Here is a 20179-nt window from a genome sequence, read left to right as displayed (position 1 = left end):
ACAATTGTTAATTGACAATTAACACAGTCTGTGTCTTTAGAAAGGGGGAACCTAAGTGAGTCTTTTGAGTTTCCTGAAAGGAACAAAGCTCTGGGGCAGCAAGCAGCATTCCCAGAACACTGGCAGGGCGAAAATCCCAGCAAGCTGAAGACACCTGGAAAAATGGATTGATAGGTGTGTGGGCCCTGTTTGGCTGTGATAGCAATGTCCTGGACATGTCCTGTGAAGGTGGGAGTGCAGATGGTCCCCTCAGTCCTGTTTCTGAGTATTTCTGGTAACGAGTGGAGCCCTGGTTGAGCCTGTGAGGAACTGAGTTTGGAAAGTAATGGTACCTTTCTTGTTTCTTTCCCTTTGGGCAGCATCCATTTTTAAAATTAGCCAAGCCGCTCTCGAGCCTGACTCCTCTGATCATTGCAGCGAAGGAAGCAATTAAGAACAGCAGCCGCTAGCACTGCAGGTCGGCTTTCTGCCCTGCCAGCTCAGAGCAGGACTGAGAACACAAACTCTGTAAAACCTCAACTCTCATGCTGCGGGACAGATGGATGGATGAACAAACCAACGGTCACAGTCATGGTGGTAGGACCACCCCAGTTCCTCAAGGAGTAAAAAATTATCATTTGTCTTCTTCCTGCTTTCTGGCTCCTTAATTTATTTTTAAGATGAATCGGGGCTAAGGACAGAGAGGTAATGACAGAAAATGCTTTGCTGCCTCAATCATTTCCAAGGTAAAGCAAATTCAGTTGGAAGATTCCCTTCCTTCTCACCCTGTGAATAAGCTGTACATTCACTTTTAAATTGTCAGTTCTTTCTTAACGATGTAAAGTCGTGTTTATGGGGTTTTTTGGTATGGTTTGGAATTGGAGAAGGGCAATTCATCATTCATCAACTCCAGACTGCCTTTTGAATACGGCCCGCTTGCCAGTTTTTGCCCAGTTGTGGTACTTCTACATGAGGAAGAAAGTGCAATTGCATTTCCAACCAAAAAGGAATGAAGATGGGACATACAAAACATCCTGTGGAGATAAGGTGTTCAGCTGGGACTGTGTAGTGGTTCAGTTCTTGCCAATTGCATTTGTACCCCTGACTGCAATCTCTTTGCCCGGGTGAGAGTCTTACTCAGCTGAAACAGCAGAAAGATCAGTTGGTGTGCTTGAAACAGATTTGTCTGATGCAAAGCTGTCAGAGCAATGTGAGGGGAGAGTGGGCACAGCTGTGCCTGGGGCTGAGCCCCAGCAGAGCCCTGGCAGAGCCCAGAGCAACCTGAGCATCAGCAGAGCCAGGCTGGAAGGAGGCACTGGTAACAAGTGGCAGCAGCCTGGCCATGGGTGCCTCTTCCTGGGACAGGACTAATCCTCCCATCTCAGAGCCAAACTGGGTGGGGGCTGTTCTCCATGGAAATCATGGCCATGCTGGGAAATGCACAGCCTGGTGGGATTGGCCATCCTGAGTCTCTGCAGGAGTAGAGGAAAGCAAACAGAGCAGAGCGGTGGTGTCGCTTCTGAGGGTGCCTGTTCTTCTCCAGCTGTCTTGTAGCTCCTGGGAAGGGTTCCTAGTGTCTCCAGAATTCTCAGCAGAGAGGGAGGGGACCAGGCTGCTCTGCAGGCTCCTGCACAGGTGAGCATCCCTTAGGCACAGGAGTTCTGCCCTGGGAACTGAGGCTGACACAGGGAACAACCTGCACAGTTCAGATCTGCAGGAGCCAGTGCAGCAGCCAGCTCAGGAAGAAAGCGCCTTAAAACCTGGAGCTGTGCACTGAGCAAGAAGAAAGGTGTGAAATGCAAAGTGGAATTAATTGCAGAATTACTTAAAGGCACCAGGCCAGCCTGCGTTCTGCTGTCCTACGTATGGCAAGCACTCCGCAATGAAGCTCTTGAGTTCCTGCAAGAGATGGAATTGGGGATGTGCCTGAGGATTGTACTTGACTAGTCAGCAGATTTGGAAGGGAGCAAAATACTTTCAGTATGCAATTTGTGTTTTATTTATTTGTTTCTGAAAGACATAGTGTGGCTTCACTCAGTAAAAGCATTTGCATGGCATATTTGTTGCTGTATTTTAGGAGTACAACTCATGCAAGACCTTCAAAACAGCAACTGAAGCAACATGCACCCAGTGAGCAAAAAAACCCCCACAGTAAAACAGCTTTCTGCTATAGATCTTCACGTTGGCCTGGTCCTGCCAAGGGTTAAGTAGCCTTTAAAGAGCTCACCGCCTTCATGTCTGGCCAGCAGGAATGAAGGATGCTTGGGCTGCTCTTGAGTCAGGCCAGGAGCATGTCTAGCTTTGGCATCCTGTTTAGTTGCAGTCTTTGTGTCGCTCGCAAGTGTCGCAGGTGTCCTTACTGCTGCTCCCCCTGCTCCCGCTGGCCACCCCAGTGTCCTTGGCAGAGGCAGCCCTCCCTGAGTGACCACAGCTAAGTAGAAATTAACTTTTCTTCGTTTCCCGGGGAGCACAACTGGTCCAGTTTTTCAGATGGCCAAATAACACACCGAGGCAAGCAGCTCTGCTTTCATGGACTGGAGGAACATCGGGAGGAGTTGAGGAAGCCACCAGGAGCCCACAGCTGGAGCAACAGTGGTTGACAGGAGCTGGATCAACGGCAGCCAAGCTTTCCCCCCGTAAAAGAAGCTCCTGGGAGTGAGAGTGGCCAGGACAGGCTAACAGGCCATAGCACAGCAGATGGTGTAGAAGGGTGTGCAGGAAGGTGCTGAAGCCCTGCCAGCTTGACCAGGGAGCAATGGTGTCCACCCAACAGAAAGCCATGGCTTCTCTAAGTCCTGCACCCACCACAATCCATGCAGCGACCCAGACAGAGCTCTGGTGGGATTGGGCTGCCAGCCAGGTGTCAGCTGCAGGCTGTGCCCTGCTCTTAGGCCAGTCCTGGTGGCAGCAGCATGAGTACAGCTGTGGGACATGTGCCCAGCAAGAGGAACTCCTCCACTTTGGGCCAGAGCTACAGCAGGAGGTAAATGGGGGCAGGAGTATCCAAGCTCGCTGAGCCCCTTTCCATCATTTACCAGCAGTCCTGGCTAAGGACGAGATCCCACACGACTGGACTATGGCAAACTGATTTTCATGATTTACATGAATTGATCTACAAGAAGACCTGGAAGGAGGATTTTGGGAATTACAGGTCTGTCACTCTGACCTCAGTGCTGGGAAAAGTCATGGAGCAGATCATCTGGAGTGCCATCACGTGCCACATAAAGAACAACCGTGGGATCAGGCCCATCTAATGTGGGTTTGTGATAGGCAGGTGCTGCCCTGCCTGATCTCCTTTTACAACAGCATGACTTGCTTAGGGCATGAGGGGAATGGCTATGGATGTGTCTCCCTGGAATTTAGTAAACCCTATGTCAGTGTTTTCCACAGCTTTCTCCTGGAGAAACTGCTGCTCATGGCTTGGATGGGTATACTGTTCTCTGGGAAAAAAACCTGGATGGATGGCTGGCCCAGAGAGTCGTGGGGAATGGAGTGACATCAGCCGGGGCTGTCAGTAGGGGGGGGCACCAGGGCTGAGTGCTGGAGCCAGTTGTGTTCAGTATCTGTGTCAGTGATCTGCATGAGGGGATCAAGGGCACCCTCAGGTAACACCAGGCTGGATTGCAGTGTTGATCTGCTGGAGGACAGGAAGGCTCTACAGAGGGATCTGGACAGGCTGGATTGTTGGTCCAAGGCCAGTTGGATGAGGTTCAACAAGGCAGAGTGTCAGATCCTGCACCTGGGTCACAACAACCCCCTGCAGCTCCAGGCTTGGGAAAGTGGCTGGAAAGTGCCTGGTGGGAAAAGACCTGTGAGTGCTCATTGACTGCAGCTGAACATGAGCCAGCAGTATACAGCTACCTGAGAAGAGGTTGGAGCAATGGGGGTATCAGTCTCTTTTCCCAAATAACAAGCAATGGGACAAGAGGAAATGGCTGCAAGTTGCGCCAGGGAAGGTTTAATTTGGATATAGGAAAAATCTCTTCACCCAAAGGATGGTCAAGCATTGGAGCAGGCTGTGCAGGGCAGAGGTTGAGTCACCATCTCTGGAGGGATTTTAAAAGATTTGTAGATAGGGCACCTAAGGACAGGTTGAGTGGTGGGTTTGGCAGTGCTGGGTTGATGGTTGGACTCCATGAGCTCAGAAGTCTTTTCCAACATGAATGATTCTGTTCTGTTTAGAAGACTTTGTTTCTCTTGTGACGTCCCATTTTTGTCTGTCAGCTCAAGATCTGTCTGTAGGAGAAGCTTCCTTGCAAAAGAGTAATTTGGGCTGGAGATGGGCTGCTCTCAATGTGTAAAGCGTTCAGCAGGATGAAATATGTTTGTATTCCTGCAAGAAGTGAAGAAATGAGTGACAGTTTCTGTTTCCAGTATGTATCTTATTTTTTCCTATCCACAAAAAAACAGACAACCATCCTTTAAAAGGAAAGCACTTTGTAATGGCACATGTTTGCTGGACATACAGTCTAAATACTCCTGTTGACAAACTACTCTATTTGATTGGGGAAGGGGGGAATTTCCTATTTTTTTCCTTTACATATAAGTATTTCAGCACCTCTACTTCAAAAAAAACCCCACCACCACGACTTTCCAGAAGACAGCAGGTATGAAAAATAAGGAAATCAAATGGTAGCTTTTTTTTTCCTAATCAGTGTATGCCTCAGCATACAGAATATTGTTGGCACTGACTTTTTAAAGACAGCTGCTGTCGTAAGAGGCCTTACTTTTAATTTTATTAAATGCTATATTCCTTTTTATTTGCATCAGCAAATCTAGAGATTTTTCTTTTAAAACCAATTCCTGGGAGGCAGACAAGATTCAGCAGAAATAATCTCTGCTATGGCTGTTTTCAGCATGGACTGTACGTGCCCAGCTGAAACTGTAGGACAGGCAGGAAATGTACCTGCAGTATCCCTGTGGCTCTGTGCTTGGGGCAGTCTCTGGTGCTGATTCACACTCACTGATACTGAAAGATGGCAGCTCTGTTTGTATCCTCCCAGCCTGGATATTAAATGTAGAAAAGACACAAATATTTTTAAAAAACCCAACAACACAAACCCACAAAATCCAGTTCTGAGGGGTTCAAGTCTTGTACATTATTTACAGGCTCACAGAGTATATTAGGATTGACAAGAGCATTGGCCTTGCAGAAAGGAAAGAGACAAATACTGTAATATCTCTGGAGCTACTTTGGGTTTTCTGACTGCTATCCTCAGATCAAGCAATTAGTTATATATATTTTTGAAGTATTATAAATAGTCTGTTTCTGTTGCAAAATGGGTTTCAGACACTTCTATTCCAAGGTTTTAAAAGATTGGTTAATTGTCTTAATTTTTAAATTAAACAGTGAAATACCCTAACCAAGAACTTGCCTATGATTCCCATCCCTGCAATGAAGACATGTGAAAATGAGCCAGTAGCTCACTGTGGTTTAAATGTGTTTTGAAACAAAAGCATGGTAGCAGTAAAGTCAGGGAAGTTTGAGAAGCACAGAAAAGTTTATTTATTTAAGAAAAATGAAAACAAATATAACCATACCTATGTAAAAATCCACACAACTCCTACATGCACTCCTGGGAACCTGGGCATGGGTGGATCTTACAGTGCTCTCAGGGTTGGATCCCAAACTTGGTCCACGGTTACATTCTCACTTCTGTGTCCAGTGCTTTTGTAAATATATTTATTCTTCATCTTTGGCTAATGATTGGCCACTCCACTACACACAAAAGAACTCAAGGGTTTGTGCTTAGTTTCTTTGAAGCCTGTGGCTGCACTTTGGCAGGTCTTTGAGTCAGTTCTTCCCCATGTCCTGCCACCAAAAATGAAGCACACTCCAGTCACCACAAGAAGGGAAGTACCTGTCTCCTGTCCTCTAGTTGTAGGAAACGTCACTGTACTCTATTGGCCATACAGCAGTTATTTCCAGTATGTAATCCTTGGTGTGGCTACTGACTATTCCTCACACTGAGCATGTAAATATTTGTATTTCTTAGTCCAGTCCTGAGCAAATCCAGTGAGCAAAGAGCTACAGAGAGCCCTGTGACATCTACCATTAAAGGAAGGAGCCAGTGTTTCTTTGCTTGACACCCAGGACATGCACTCAAGTGCCAGCTTTGCCTTGCTAGGTGCTGCCAGGTCAGTGGTCCATACACCTTCCTGGTGTTCTGCTTCCTCTTAGACCATTCATTCATGCCCAGATGTGCAGCAACTTAATGATGGGTTGATGAAAACCTATAAGTGTTCATCCCCCTTTTTTTTCCTCTCCACTCCCCATACCAGGTAAATATTTCCAATTTTATCCCAAGTTTTCAGGAAGCAGAAAAAGGATAACCTTTGTTTTTTAAGAGAAACCATCCAAGCTTTTTTTGAGTGTGATTTGCACTTCAGGAATCTTCAGAACCTCTCTTTGCTTGTGTCTGTCCTTGATCTGACAGGGTAATTTTATTTTTCTCACTGAAACTTGAAGAATCTTACTTATCCATCTCTCTTTGGATGCAGTTTAGAGCTGATTGCCATAATCCTAGGTGTGCATCATGCCTGCAAACCCTCACTGGCCTGAGCCTACCAACAGTTGCATGTACCTTTGGTAGGAAGAGTTATCTCAAAAGAAAAAATGGTCTTACAGGAAAGAGGAGGAGGGATGCCCATATGCTCTGTATGAGTGCCCTTTGGGCTGCCACGTGGGCACAAGCCTGCAAACCTTGTTCTTGCTGCTTAGCAATTCCCCCAGGCAAGCACTTGAGTTCTCTGAGAATCTGAGGAAACTGGGGGCAATATCATTAGCTAAAGTTGATAATATTGAAAACTGCTAATTGATTTAATAGCTTGTGATCACAGTGACTTTGGCCTGCCACAGTTTCCAAGCAGCCCACACATCAGCTTCAGCACCTGTGTGTAAGGTACCTTCTGCTCTGTTTGGTGGCACCATCTTCGCAGCTCCTGGAGGCTTGTGAGCAGCACCTGCCTCACCCAGCTTGGTACAGAGCCAGCAGGAGCAGGGTTGGGCACCATGACCTGGGTTGGCAGCCATGAATGCAGGTCAGAAGAGCTGTCAGACACATGTGCACACACCTTTGAATCACAGCTCCCTGGTGTTACAGGTTTATGGATGCCAGCCACTAGAACAGGTTCTGACCCTGGTATTCAGAGGTCTTTTCCAACATAAAGTATTCTACAGTTCTGTGATCCTATCTGCTGGATTCAGCTAGGTCCATATTAGCAACTTCATTTTGATCAAAATGTTTCTTCTTGGTCAGCTCTTGTGGCCTAAGGCTTCAGCTCCTTTAGCTCCTAGTGCTGAGCTGCTCATGCTAAATGAGATGACTCGGGGAGAAGAATACATTTCATCCAATTTCTTCTAGAGAGGGTGAGTGTGTGAAAACATGAGTATCATTTATGTGTAACCTTCCTCTCTGCCCTTCATGCCTCTCAGGGGTTTGAAGCAAGAAAGAGCTTTCCAAAAGGGTGGAACGAAGCAGCATGTTAGTTCTCCCAGGTCTCACTCTTTCCAGTGTCTGCACTTGACTAGTTTTGTCCCTCTTTCTGTGCCCTTTGCTCCCCCTGTGCTCAGTGGCTCCTACCCAAGGCTCTGTAACTGGCACAGATAAAGTGGTTGAGACCCTCGTTTCTCTGTCCTTTGAGCTGCCTGGTCTCAGCAGCCTTTTCCAGCTGGAAAGTCAATATGGGGAGGGAGCTCCCACCTCTGTTGTTTGCAAACCTCCAGGAGCCCAGGGCCTGCCATCTGAAGTCAGTGACTTGAAGGCTCCCAGGTGCCTCTGGCTGGTGTGACACCACTGCAGATGGGAGGGAATAGTGGCAGGAGGTTGTTTTGAAAGGTCCATTTGCTGCTGCATGCTGTGTGTGTCCAGCCCTGCCCCAGGCTTAGGAATCAAATTCAAGCACTGCTGCTGCTTTTTCTGGAGCCAGTGAGAGTTTGGTTGTTGCTTTCAATGACAGCTGCACTGGTTGCTGAAGCAGCAGGTGCTGACAGTGCCCCAAGCCCTGGGCTGGATGGGTCCCTTGGCTGCCTGGGTGAGTGGGAGCTGCCCGTTTTTCTCACTGCCTCACACAAAACTGTGCTGGTCACAAGTGGATCAGCACAGCAAACAGGCAACCTGTGAGTCTCTTCCACCTTGTCTCTTGAGGTTTTTGATCTTTGAGCTTAAGCTGTACAAAGACAACTGCTTTTGGTCCCTCTGTGTATCCATCCCCGCGTTAATCAATGCTGCTAAATCCGTCTGTAGCACAGCCAGGGGGAAAGGCCTCAGCCCTGCAGGGCCAGGAGCTGCCTGAGCAGCTCAGCCAGCAGGAAGGGAGCTGCTCCACACGAGAGCCAGGAGCTAAGGACTGCAGCACCTCCTTCTTGGGCAGAGCCCAAATTCTGGGGGGGAACGTTAGCAGAGTTATTCTCGGGCACTGGTGCGTCAGCACTGCAGGTGCTGTGCCTGCAAACACATGGTTTGAGATCTGCAAAGGAATTCTGCAACTCTTGACTGGATCAGGATGTCACCAGTGCTAAACTCATTTAGTCCAAAGCAACCAGTTTACACCTATGCTGGTGTGTGCTAGATTTTTTCTTCAGGGTATCCAGACAAAAGTAAACAGAGGAGGAGCCTACATTTTCATTGTTTATCAGAAATGTATCTCATTTTGCTGTACATTCCTTTTTTAGGACGTGTTATCTGTTTAAAAAAAAAGAAAAAACAGAAAAAATATGAAAGAGAAAAACAAAAAACAAATGTGTAGTGAAAAATCTTCTGTAACTTTGGATTAAGAGGTAACTGATCTTTTTAAAAGGAGAACTAAGTTATTTACTTTGTAAATGTGCTGATGGCATGGATCCATCTTATTGACCTCAGCATCCTTTTTTTAAAGATTTTGGGTTTTGTTTCCAATATTAAGTTATTTTAAATTGTGGTTGAAGCAATAGGAAATTGAAATATGGATTGTGCATGACTGTGTCTTGAGTGTAAAAATATTGCAGTTTGAAACTTGGACCTAAAGTATTGCAAATAAAAGTTATAAATTCCAATGGATTGTGTGACAGCAGCTTTTCCTATCGGATGTGCAGCATCAGAAAGTCTTCATCAGCGTGGTTGTGCATGTTTTTAGTTTTGTCCTGTGCCATTCTGTGTTGTCATGACACAGGCCTTGAGCTGCTGCCAGCCCAGGTCACCCTCCGCCACCCCAGCTCCTTGGACCTTGTGCCCCAAAGCAGACACAGAGTGTTTCTGCTGCTCCCCCTTGGCTCAAATCCACAGAGAGCTGGGATTTTTCCAAGTTTCATGTCTCCATCGTGCCATATTCCTAAAGAACCAGCAGCTCATCCCAGTGACTACGGCGAGTTACGTGGATGGTTGTCAGCTCCACTTCCTGCCTAGAAATCCTGAAACTGCTTCTGAATGCTGCTCCTTCAGCTCTTGGACACCTTCTCACGCAGAGCTGGGAAGAAAATCCCGTGGCTGCCTGCTTACAAGGTGAGTTATGCCAAAGTTGGAGCTCTGGGGGAAATCTCTATCCATCCCTGTCCTTTTAATATGTCTATACGTGGGGGTGTGCATGGATTTGTCTTGTATACAAAGGAAGGAGTGTGCAAGCAATGTGACTGACACTTTCACTCTCCATGTTTGTTCCATTCCCATGGGTACAACAACATTATGGAAACCTTTGTACAGACAGACCCTTCTGTCCATGGATACAGAGCCATCCAAGGGCCCCTTGCACCCACAGACCCTTCTGTCCATGGATACAGAGCCATCCAAGGACCCCTTGCACACACAGACCCTTCTGTCCATGGATACAGAGCCATCCAAGGGCCCTTGCACACACAGACCCTTCTGTCCATGGATACAGAGCCATCCAAGGGCCCCTTGCACCCACAGACCCTTCTGTCCCTGTAGAACAGAGCACGGCACATGGGGGCGTTTGGGGGGCAGTGAGTCCCGGCCAACAGGCGAGAGCCGGCTCCAGCCCTGCCAGGCTTTGCTCAGGCTCGATGCTGGCTCCTCTGCAATAGGAAAGCCCTTCAGCCTTGTCCCTGCCCAGAGGGACAGTGCTGGCCTGGCAGCACAGGCTGTTTTCCCCACAGGCTGCAGGAGAGGAGAACACAACGCTGCCTGCAAGGCACAATTAATGGTGCTCCCCAGGAACCTCAGCTCTGGGAGCACTGTCTGCCCCAAGCTCCAGGAGCTGCAGTGGGTGCCTGGCTGGGCTCTGCCCTGGGGCCATCCTGCAGGGACAGCTGGAAACAGAGAGCATTCCCCTGCCACAAATAGCCACACCAGGGGTAGAGGGAGCTGGTCCAGGTCTGGGCTGCGCTCTGTGCTCTGGGGCTGGGGCTCTCCACAGAGGGAGAGGAGACAAAGAGGCTTCAGCTTAAGCCTGACTGATGTGGGTGGGTGGGCTGGGAAGAGTGGGGAAGTGAAGGGGATTCACAGAGCTCATCCTGCTGGAAGGATGAGGAAAGGGAGTGGGAACTCAGCAGTGAGGAGAGCTGTTGATTTGAGAGCAGGGACGTTTCCGTCTTGGCTCTGCGCTCGGGGTGGTTTCGAGCTGGGCTCGGTGCGTTTCTTTCGCAAGCCGACACCACCCTCGTGTGGTTGTTGTGATGAGCTGACAGTGCCAGCACAAAGCTCAGCGCTCTCCTGGCCCGGGCCCGTTCGTGTGGGAGCAGTGGGGGCCAGAGCTCCGCTGTGTTCCTGGCCCCTGGGCACTGACAGAACGAGATCCTGCATCCAGCGGGGAAGAAAGAGGAATCATTTCATTGTTGGCTGTGCAGTTTGTAGGCTGCAAAAGAAAAGGCAATTCTGGCACACCTCTTTCTTTAGAACCTTTTCTGTGAGCAGTGTCTTAACACGGAACGTGCACCCACTGCACTGCATCCAGCTCCCTGGAGAGGAGCACCTTCCCTCTCAACTGTATCTAGAGCATCCTCACATTCTCTCCAGGTGGCAGAGACCATCGTTACAGTGAGGTGTTTCCAGTTCAGTTCAGACTGAGAGATGTGCCAGGACAGGAATCATTCACTGACCTTCCATCTTCCCTGTAAAACCTGATTCCCAGCACAATCACTTTCACACAGCTCCAGCACACGTCTGAGAACCTTACTCTGACGCTGTATTGCTTAGCTTTTATTACTGTGAGTCCCTCTAGGTCAACCTGTCTGCTGAGGTGCTTTAGTACAAAGTTCATGTCTGCTTTGCTAGTTCTTTGAACTGTGCTCTGATGGAGCTGCATTTGGAATCCTTGAGCTTGAGGTTTGTTTTCCTGATAGGTATTACAAAACACAATAAAAAATGAGCTGTGGAGTACTGGCAGTGCAATGGCTTGCTGTACAACGATGGCCTGGACCCTCTTGATGCCATGGCAGAGCCAGTGCTTGCGCATGGCACTTAAATGTGTTACTGGAAATGTGTAGCAAAAGAACCAAAGCTTTTCCTCTACCTCTAGAGAAAGTGATTTTGATTGCATCGCAATTCAGATTAACTTGCTTTTTAAATTTGGTTTAGGAGTTTACTAACACTGGATGAATAAAGAATTGTGCTGGGTTTATGTAGCTGCAAAAGTGATGCCAGCTGCATTAATTGCAATCAGTGGTGGCCCCAGCTGGCCCAAGGTGAAGGCAGCAGGGCAGCCAGTTCTTCTGGAGGTCAGCTTTGGAGAAGGATATTGGGACCTGGGGATGGAATGCTTGGTGACTGTCACCACCTCAGCCATTAGACCAGACTCCAGAGAGAAGGTAACTATATGAGCTCTGAAAACAGACCCCAACTTTTCACGTTTGTTTGGGGTTTTTTTCCCAGAACTAAAAGGATATTTTAAATCTTGAAAGCAACAGATGTATCACCTGAGAGTGAGTGTACTTCATGAGACATGAATGAAATCCCATCTTTCTTACTTCATTTAGTTTTCTCAAAGACAAGTTGTGATTTTTGTAAGACTATTTCCCATAGTTGTGTTGTAGGCCCTTAGTGGGTAGCATGATTTATTTGGTGGCAAAGAAGGTTTATAAATCAGTCGCCTATGTTATACACAGGACAAAATACTTCAGGGAGATGAGTTTTTCACCTAATCAGCATAGAGGAGCATCCTGTCTCTATTTCCTCAGGGTAAAGTGTGGAGCTTAATGTCCTTTAGGCAGAACTGGGAAAGCCTGGAAGAGAGGTGGTCGTTGCAGCCCAGTGTTAAGAGCCAAGAGTACTTGGGGATGCAGAAACAGCAGAGCTGTTCACAGGGCTGAGAAAGGAAGCCTCCTGCTTGGCTGGAATCTGCTCTGGTGTTATCTCCCAGAGAGGTCTGAGGAGACTTGGTGATTAATCCTCTCTGCACTTGTGTAGGAGATCTTTGCATATCAAATGCCCTGTTGGCAGAGCAGTAAGAGAAAAATCTGTGCTGCTGCTGACAGCAGTCTGAGGGCTCCTGAGGAAAGCAGGAGCAGCAGCCTCCAGGGTTACCAGATGAGCCTTGGTTGGGGCCAGACCTGACATCTTGGGCCATTATCTGTATTCTCTGCTGCTGTGTGGGCTGCAGGGACTGTAGCACTTTGGCTGTGTGTTAGGCCTTCACGCCTTGATCACAGTTTCCCTCCATCCTCCTCCCTTCCTGCTGACTTTACCATAAAATCAACAGAACTTTCCAGCCCACCTTATTTTCTGATACAACAGGACAACACTATGTATGTTTTCATGTCATATCACACCCACTTAGCCTTACAACAATGAAGTCCTTTGTCCTGGGCAAAGTCCAGATGTGCAGGAAATCAGGTAATTTAAAGTTTCTGAGAAGGAACAAAGAGAAAAAACTCCCCTAGTGATGACTCCTTCCTCATCCTTTATCACAAGTCCTTTTACCTTCTATCAGTTTTACCTGTTACTGGTTTGTTGTTACACACACACCCACCCCTAAGATAAAACTGATCTATTAATAGCTTTTACAGTGGAAAATTTTAGAGGTCAAGATATTAGTAACAACTTTCCCATTCCTCTCTGATTAGAGGAATCGCTGGTGGAAACATATCATGATCATCAGTGAATTGTCATAGAATGGTTTGGTTTGGAAGGGATCTTAGAGATCATCTTGATCCAACCCTCCTGCCATGGGCAGGGACATCTTCCACTTGTCCAGATTACTCAGAGCCCCATCCAACCTGGCCTGGAACACTTCCAGGGATAGGGCAGACACAGTTTTTCTGGGTGACCTGTTCCAGTGGCTCACCACTCTCACAGAGAAGAATTTCTTCCTACTTTCTAATCTACCCCGTCCTCTGCCAGTGTGAAGCCACCCCCTTTATCCCATCACTGCTCTCACCGGCAGGGTTTTTCTGCAGGTGCTTCCTGTCTATTTGCGTGGAGTAAGATTGACCCAGTGTTGCAGGGACTGAGCTCGTGCGAGGATAAAATCTTTTCAGCGCTGGATTTTCCCTGGGAAGGACGGAAAGATGGAATGCGCGCCCTTCCCGGGCCGCCTTTTCCCAGCGCGCTCCTGGCAGCGGCAGCGGGGCCGCCAGGGGGCGCTGTGCTGCGGGGAGCGGGCCTGGATCGAGCATGGAGCGACCCCGCTGGGAACGGGCCCGGTGGGGATGGGCCCGCTGGGAATGGACCCGCTGTCCCCGCGGGATGAACCCGCTGTCCCCCTGGGAATGGACCCGCTGTCCCCGCTGTCGCCCGCAGCAGCCCCGCCGGAATGCCCCGTGTGTCCTGTGGGGTTTTCTCCCAGGGATTTGCGGTGGAAGGGATCGCTGTCCTGGTTACAGCCAGCGCGGCTCGGGAGGAGCGGTGCCCGGCAGGACTCTGCTCCGGCAGGGACAGGCTGAGACCTGTTTGCCTGTTTGACAGGAATCATTGGCAAGCTAACAACACCTGAAAGACATGGTTGTGGGTCTGCATTTCCTTCCAACTTGTTTCCGGGATATTCTGTGTCCTCCAAGTCTAACTTTTGTTATCTCAGAAGCATTTTGAGGTAGGATCTTATTAACTGTTCATGCAATATTTGTTTTTAAATTGTGGGCTGAATGCCTGACAATTTATGAGTTTCTATTTTGTTTTGAAAGCTGGTATAAAATTTTGGTCAGGCTCCCCATCTTACCTCTCTAAAATACTGCTTAGGAGATTTTCAGAGTAATTTTTATTTAAGAGGACATTTTACATCAACTTCTCTATTTCCTATAGAAAGAGCTGGACTCTTTGTTGGAGCTCTGAACACAGTCTGTGGGACCTGCGTGTGAAAACAAATTGACTTCCAAGAACATCCACATAAAAGCAGGTGCCATGAACTTCCCTTTTCCTTGATTTCTTGTGAAGTCAGTGACCTGGCCAACAGTCATCCAGATACCTCCATGAACTCAATGTTCTCATAGCATAATTTAAATTCTTCCATTTATTGCCCAAGACAATTACCCACTTGTCTCCACGTCTTGGTGCAGGGAAAGGTGTGGCTGCGGGGAGGGCAGAGCTGGAAGGGCAGAGCCCACAGCCCTGCAGCAGCAGGAGTGTCACTGCCAGGAGAGCTGGGGAGCTCTGGGGACAGGGCTGGAGGGGTTGTCATCCACAGTACAAGTCCCCCAGGGGGCCAGGGAGGGTAAATATGTTGGAAGTAGACTTCTTTCAGTGGTGTCTAGTGAAATCAACAGAGGGCACGGACAAGGAATTACATAAAAAATAACTTTTTTTTCACTTCTTTGAAAATCCCTGAGCACAAAAGATGCCTTTTGTGCTCGTGGCATGGCAGGAAAGCAGAGCCAAGTGCTGGACCTTCCCGGACTGGTGCACAGGTAGGAGCAGGACAGCAGATACTTAAAGAAAAGAAGTGGATATATGAGTAGACCTCTCCCTGGGTAGATGCCACACAAACACAGCAAAGGCTGTTACCACATTCCACATTTAAAATACGTAGCACTGAACATTTCATCCTACATGTTAGGACATCCTAACTCTAAAAGAAATCTCAGAATGGTGTGGAATATAGACAATCTGCTAAAGACATTAAAGGGTTTAATTTTATGTTGCTCAAATGTTATTTGAAATATTTATGGTGAAAACTGGGAAGGAGAGATAATTACTCCTGCAGTAGATGGACAATATCCAATCCTTGTAGTTAACTTGACATTTTACTCTAATCAATCTGTGGAGGCAACACCACCCTAATTTATGCTGGACTTGATATGATATGAAGACTTCAGTTCATGAAGTGCTGCAGTGTTAGTTTGTGATCTCACCACTCTGCCTGTCTGCCTTCTCCCTGCCAATGCAGCACTTTCAGCCTGGAGCAAAGGCCCTCTCTGCTGGCTGCTTTATTTCTCCTGCTGCTCATTGGCACTGCTGGAAAAGCCAACTTGCTTGGATCCCAGGTCTGTCAGAACAGGTGAACTTTGCCATGTGAAGCCCAGACGTGGAGTCTTGACCCCTGCACAATGTCCCAGGAATCACCTTTGCTGCTGCTGTGGATTGTCACTGCTGAGGGTGAAATACTGGGGGAAGCACATGCCCTGTCTCTAGAACTCATGGCTGACCAAAGCACTGTGCTCTCAAATCTTGCATTTGCAGCTGCCTGGTGTCTCCAGCATTGCTTTCAAAGCAAAACAGGGAGAAGGCAAAGTGTGTGTAGCTAATGATCCTGTAGAGTGTGGAAAACTGCTAAGTCCTAGGTCTTCAAGGTAATAATTTGGAATTACTGTGATGTAGAACTAGTGCAACACAGAAAAGGGGAGCATCTAAGGAAGGGGATTAATGGTAGATGTCAACATCTTGGATTCTTTCCATTTTCATTTCACATGTGGAAAGCTGTTCTGCTTTTCCAAGAATCTTCTCCTCAGTGATGTCTGCCCCCAAATTGCAGCTTCTCTTGGCTTTCCACACTGCCTGCAGCGGGACTCTTGCAGCAAACCTGGAAAAAGGTTTTGAGAACTTGACAACTTGTCCTTCCTTTTCCTGGTGGACTGGGGGGGTTGTGCCGTGGGTAAGGTTTCCATTGTTACTGTTCTAGGCTAAGAAAACATGAAGGGAAACCAGGAATTGTTAGGGAATACAAGTCTGGAATCTCCAGAGCCTGCAGCCAGAAGTGGAGAGTTGAGTGATAATTATTCCAACCTCTCAGTGGACATCTTTCAAGTCATGTGGAAAGTGAAAATGGTCTGACAGAAGCAGTTTGTTTCTGGGTTCAGTGTAGATGATTCCACATCTCCTGTGTGGGTGCATCAATCAAGAGTACAACCAGCTCATGAAAAGCACCAGAACAAGTTGGACCTCACTGAGTAGACAACTGAAAGAATCTGAAAAGGAGAAATGCAGGAAATTTCTTGGTTAACCTTGCCTAGAAGAAGGGTAATTTTTCTAATAATTACTAATACATTCCCTTTGCTTTTGACCTTCTTAACAAGGCCATTTGCATCACAGATTGCCCATGAAGCCAGAACCGCGGGCTTATGTAACGGGTGAAAGATGACCTGTTCCTCTGCAGTGACACCCGGCTGGAAACGGGAGCGGGGCGCTCTCTGGGGAAGCATCAGGCCAGGTGGGATTTGTGCCGTGCTGGGAGAGGAGGAGGAGGAGGAGAAGAAGGATGGGCGTTGTGCGGCAGCAGCAGCAGCAGCAGGAAGTTTGGGCCGCAGGACATTCCGCCTGCCCCGATCGGCGGGCGTGTCCCCGGGGCTCACCTGGCACGGCTGAGCTGCCGGCACTGCCCAGCTCACCTGGCTGGTGTCAGGTTCCCGCTGGGACTCGCAGCGTTCCGTGCCCGCGCTGTGCTCACCAGCAACGGAAAATACCTCTGGACATCTCCCTTTCCTGCTGCCGGGAAGAAGCAATGGAGCAAGTCAAGAAGATCTGGTTTATCTTTCTCCTGATGGATTTTTTAATTTCATTCCACGCTACAGAGGCAATTTCTGTGCTGGCTTCTCTCAGTTTATTCTATTTCAACAGCACCAGCAACAGGACTGTGTTTGAGCGCTGTGAATGTGGCCTGTATGGCTTCAATTCTCCTTACATTGGTGCTCAGGGGGTGGTGGGCATTCCTGTGTCTGCTGCTGATCGTTTTGCCTGTGACCAAAATACTGACTTCACTGTCAGGGAAGCACCGTGGATAGCCCTGATTGAAAGAGGCAATTGCAGTTTTGCTGAAAAAATTCAGGTGGCAACCAGAAAGGGGGCAACAGCGGCCGTGATCTACAATTCACGAGGCAGAGGCAACAACACCCTCCTGATGGCACACCAAGGTGAGTGACAGGCTGCAGGCACCTCGGCATTGCTTTCTCTGAAGTTGGGGTCAGGGCAGCACAGCCAGGCTCTGAGGAATCGGGGGTGTTTGTGGATGATTGTTGCTCTGATCAAGAGATTCAATTAGAAAAGTAACATGCTATGCAATTTGAGTCTTGACTTCAGTGCTTAGTCAGCAAGACCTGCTGTTACATTCTGATTGGTACAGGGCAGGCAAAGGGCTGAGTGTCTGAAGTTAGTCCTGTTTTTTACCTGTACAAGTTGCAAATTAATTTAGACAGTTATGTGGAGCAACTCTTAGTGTTTGTTTTGAAGGCACCAGTGTGTTTTTTGAGGTGAGAGGACACAAATGAACCCACAGGTGCCTCCAGCATAGGTATGTGCTTTGCAGATTGCAAGATAGATCTTGTCCTTTTTTTTTTTTCCTCTGAATTTTCCTAATTCTGCGAGCCAGGAAGTTCTCAGTGTGAGTTATGTGGCTTCAAAGAGGTACAACTGGCATGTGGGTTTTAAAACCTATCAGCTCTGCTGGGACTCCCAGCCACCTGACCCACTCCTCACGGGCCCAGAGGAGTCGCTGACCAGGCTGGGATGCACAGGGCCTGCTGGCCCCTTGCAGCTGCTTCCCTGCCAAACCAAGCAAGCCGGGTCGAGCTTCTCCTCGATCACCACCCTTCCTTCCATCACCAGTCCTTGTCAGGGCTGCTCTTAGTGCATTCTTCTCATTTCTTCATTTGTGCTTTTTAGTCATATGATGTACTGGAGTGCACGCATGTGTAAGAGACTGTGGCTAAGTCTTATGCTCAAAATCCACAGATCTATAGGAAATTTTGTATTCTGAGAAGGTTCCAATCTTTGGCTTTGGTTCAGTTTTGTCTGAGTGAAAATGCTAGAGTTAAACATCCTTAAAGTTTTGTAAGCATTTGAGTATGAATAGATTGGCTGCTGTTGATTGCATAAAGCTTGGTTGTGTTTTCAGAGGTGTGTGAAGTTTTTCTCTGCCCCTATATGGAACAGGTTTCAAAACAAAAGCACGTTTCTCTGATTGCTTATGGATTTACTTCTCATTATAGGTGGAGCTATTGCTGTTGAAATAAGTTGTCTACTTAGATGTGGAATGGGAAAATGAAGGTTTGTTTAGGTTAGGACAAAAGTGTTCACTTAGTAAGCAATATTGATCTTGAGCAAATTCCTTCATCTGCTCTTCATTACTTGCTCTGCATGCTGCAGTTGCAGTAGCAAAACCAAACCAATCTCCCTGTGCTACTGAGCTGCTAAAACCTCTAGCTGCTGTGCTGGCAGGGTAGATGCTGGTGGAGGGGTTGGTTTTGAAGCACCTGTGGCTGGCAGGGGGAGTGGGCTGGTTCTGAAGCCCCTGTCCCCAGGGAGGATTCAAACCTGAGCTGGGTTAGGCTGTGTAATGCCCAGTGTGCTGCTCTTAGCACAGGGGAGGGAAAGGCAATGGGTGCCACAGACAGATGACACATGACTGGTTATTACTGCTTATCAGTCAGGCTCAGAATCAGCCCAAAGCCTGGGGTAAAAACTGAGTGGTGCTGACTGGTATGAGAAAGGGTTGAACTCTGTGTTTACACGAGCTTTGTTAGTGCTTGCATAGGCGGCAGCTGATGCTGGGCCATGTAATTACTGCCCAGGAATATTCCTTTCTCAGTGATGGGCTCACCCAGAGCTCCAGCCTGTGCACAGTGCTGTGGCTGTTTGGGATGTGTTTGAAAGGCTCCTGGGGCTGGGGGCGATTCCCGCAGAGCAGGTGATAGGAGGCAAGACCTCTCAGTCAAAAGAGTGGCTCTCTGGAGAAGAGGAGCTTGAAATGTTCTTTCTCATGTTATTTTCCTTTGTTAACTCCCTGGCAGGGCTCTACAGCATTTCACACTCGTGGTTGCAATGACTCTGCCAGAACTCTGATTGCACTGCCTGATGCAGGGCAACTTGGAAAAAGTGTGTAAGTGCTGGAGCAAGAGACTGGTGGATGCAAACTGGCTGCCCCAAAAATAACAGCAGGGCCCTGGAGAAACAGGACTTTTTGTTGCGAGTTCCATAGATCAAATACTAATTAATGATGCAAACACAACTAATACATAACTAGAAAAAAGGGGTTGCTGGTTGAAGTGGCAGGTTTGTAGCATCTGTCAAATGATTGGGACAGCAGTGGCCAGTCCAGTGAGGGTACAGTGCTAACCCAGTATTTTGTAAGATAACATCAGTCAGGACAGACACCGTGCTGCTGAGTGTTCAGCAAACATGAATTCAGCTATTGGAAGCAGGCTGGCCCAGGGCTGAGCACAGCACTTGTGCTGGTGCCGCTGTGGAGCGTCAGGAGATCGGCATCTCCCGGAGTCCCGGTGCCCGCCCCCCGAGCTCTGTCCACGGCGGGCACCGGGGTGGGCTGGGGGAGGAAGCCGCTGTGCCGGGACGTGATGGAGAAGGTGAGCGACCCTTCCTGGGGGCACCCGGGGATCACCCATCACCCCGAGAGGTGATGTCAGGAGGAGCCGTCACTTTTGAAAGGTGGCCCGGGAGGGTGACCGTCCGTATCTCCTCGGGAGAAACGTGGGTTGGTGGCGCACTGCGCCCGGGAGAATGCAGCGAGGGGGACGCCCGGATGCGCGCCCCGCAGCACCGCAGGGCCCGGGGTCCCCAATCCCCGGGTAGCGGTCGGGGCCCATTCCCGGCGGGGTTCCCGCGGCGGCGGGCGGTGCGATGCGGTGCGATGGTGCGGTGTGCAGTGCCGTTCCGTGCCGTGCCGTGCGGTGATGCGATGGTGCGGTGCGGTGGTGCGGCGGTACGGTGATGTGATGGTGCCGTGCTGTGCGGTGGTGCCGTGCTGTGCGGTGGTGCCGTGCTGTGCGGCGGTGCGGTGTGCCGTGCCGTGCCGTGGGGTGGTTCGGTGGTGCGGTGGTTCGGTGCCGCGCGGTGCTGGGGGCGTGCCGCGGCGGGGGCGGCCCCGCTCCTCCCCCGGCAGCCGCGGC

At 48.8% G+C, this 20179-nt stretch overlaps 1 protein-coding gene across 3 annotated transcripts in view; it reads left to right on the top strand.

The window, feature by feature from the left end:
- The window catches only part of PAK3 (p21 (RAC1) activated kinase 3), a 72203-nt gene extending 63243 nt beyond the window's left edge, over positions 1–8960 (top strand). For all 3 annotated transcript variants that reach the window (XM_084212736.1, XM_084212735.1, XM_084212737.1), the window contains exon 15: positions 360–8960. In XM_084212736.1, the coding sequence (XP_084068862.1) occupies positions 360–449 (90 nt within the window). In that variant the 3' untranslated portion in view covers positions 450–8960. The remainder of the gene's footprint in view (positions 1–359) is intronic.
- The last annotated feature ends 11219 nt before the right edge of the window (positions 8961–20179 follow it).

Source organism: Fringilla coelebs, assembly GCF_963513975.1.
Source record: "Fringilla coelebs genome assembly, chromosome: 11".
Classification (NCBI taxonomy): domain Eukaryota; kingdom Metazoa; phylum Chordata; class Aves; order Passeriformes; family Fringillidae; genus Fringilla; species Fringilla coelebs.
This window is presented reverse-complemented; position numbering and strand designations above follow the sequence as displayed.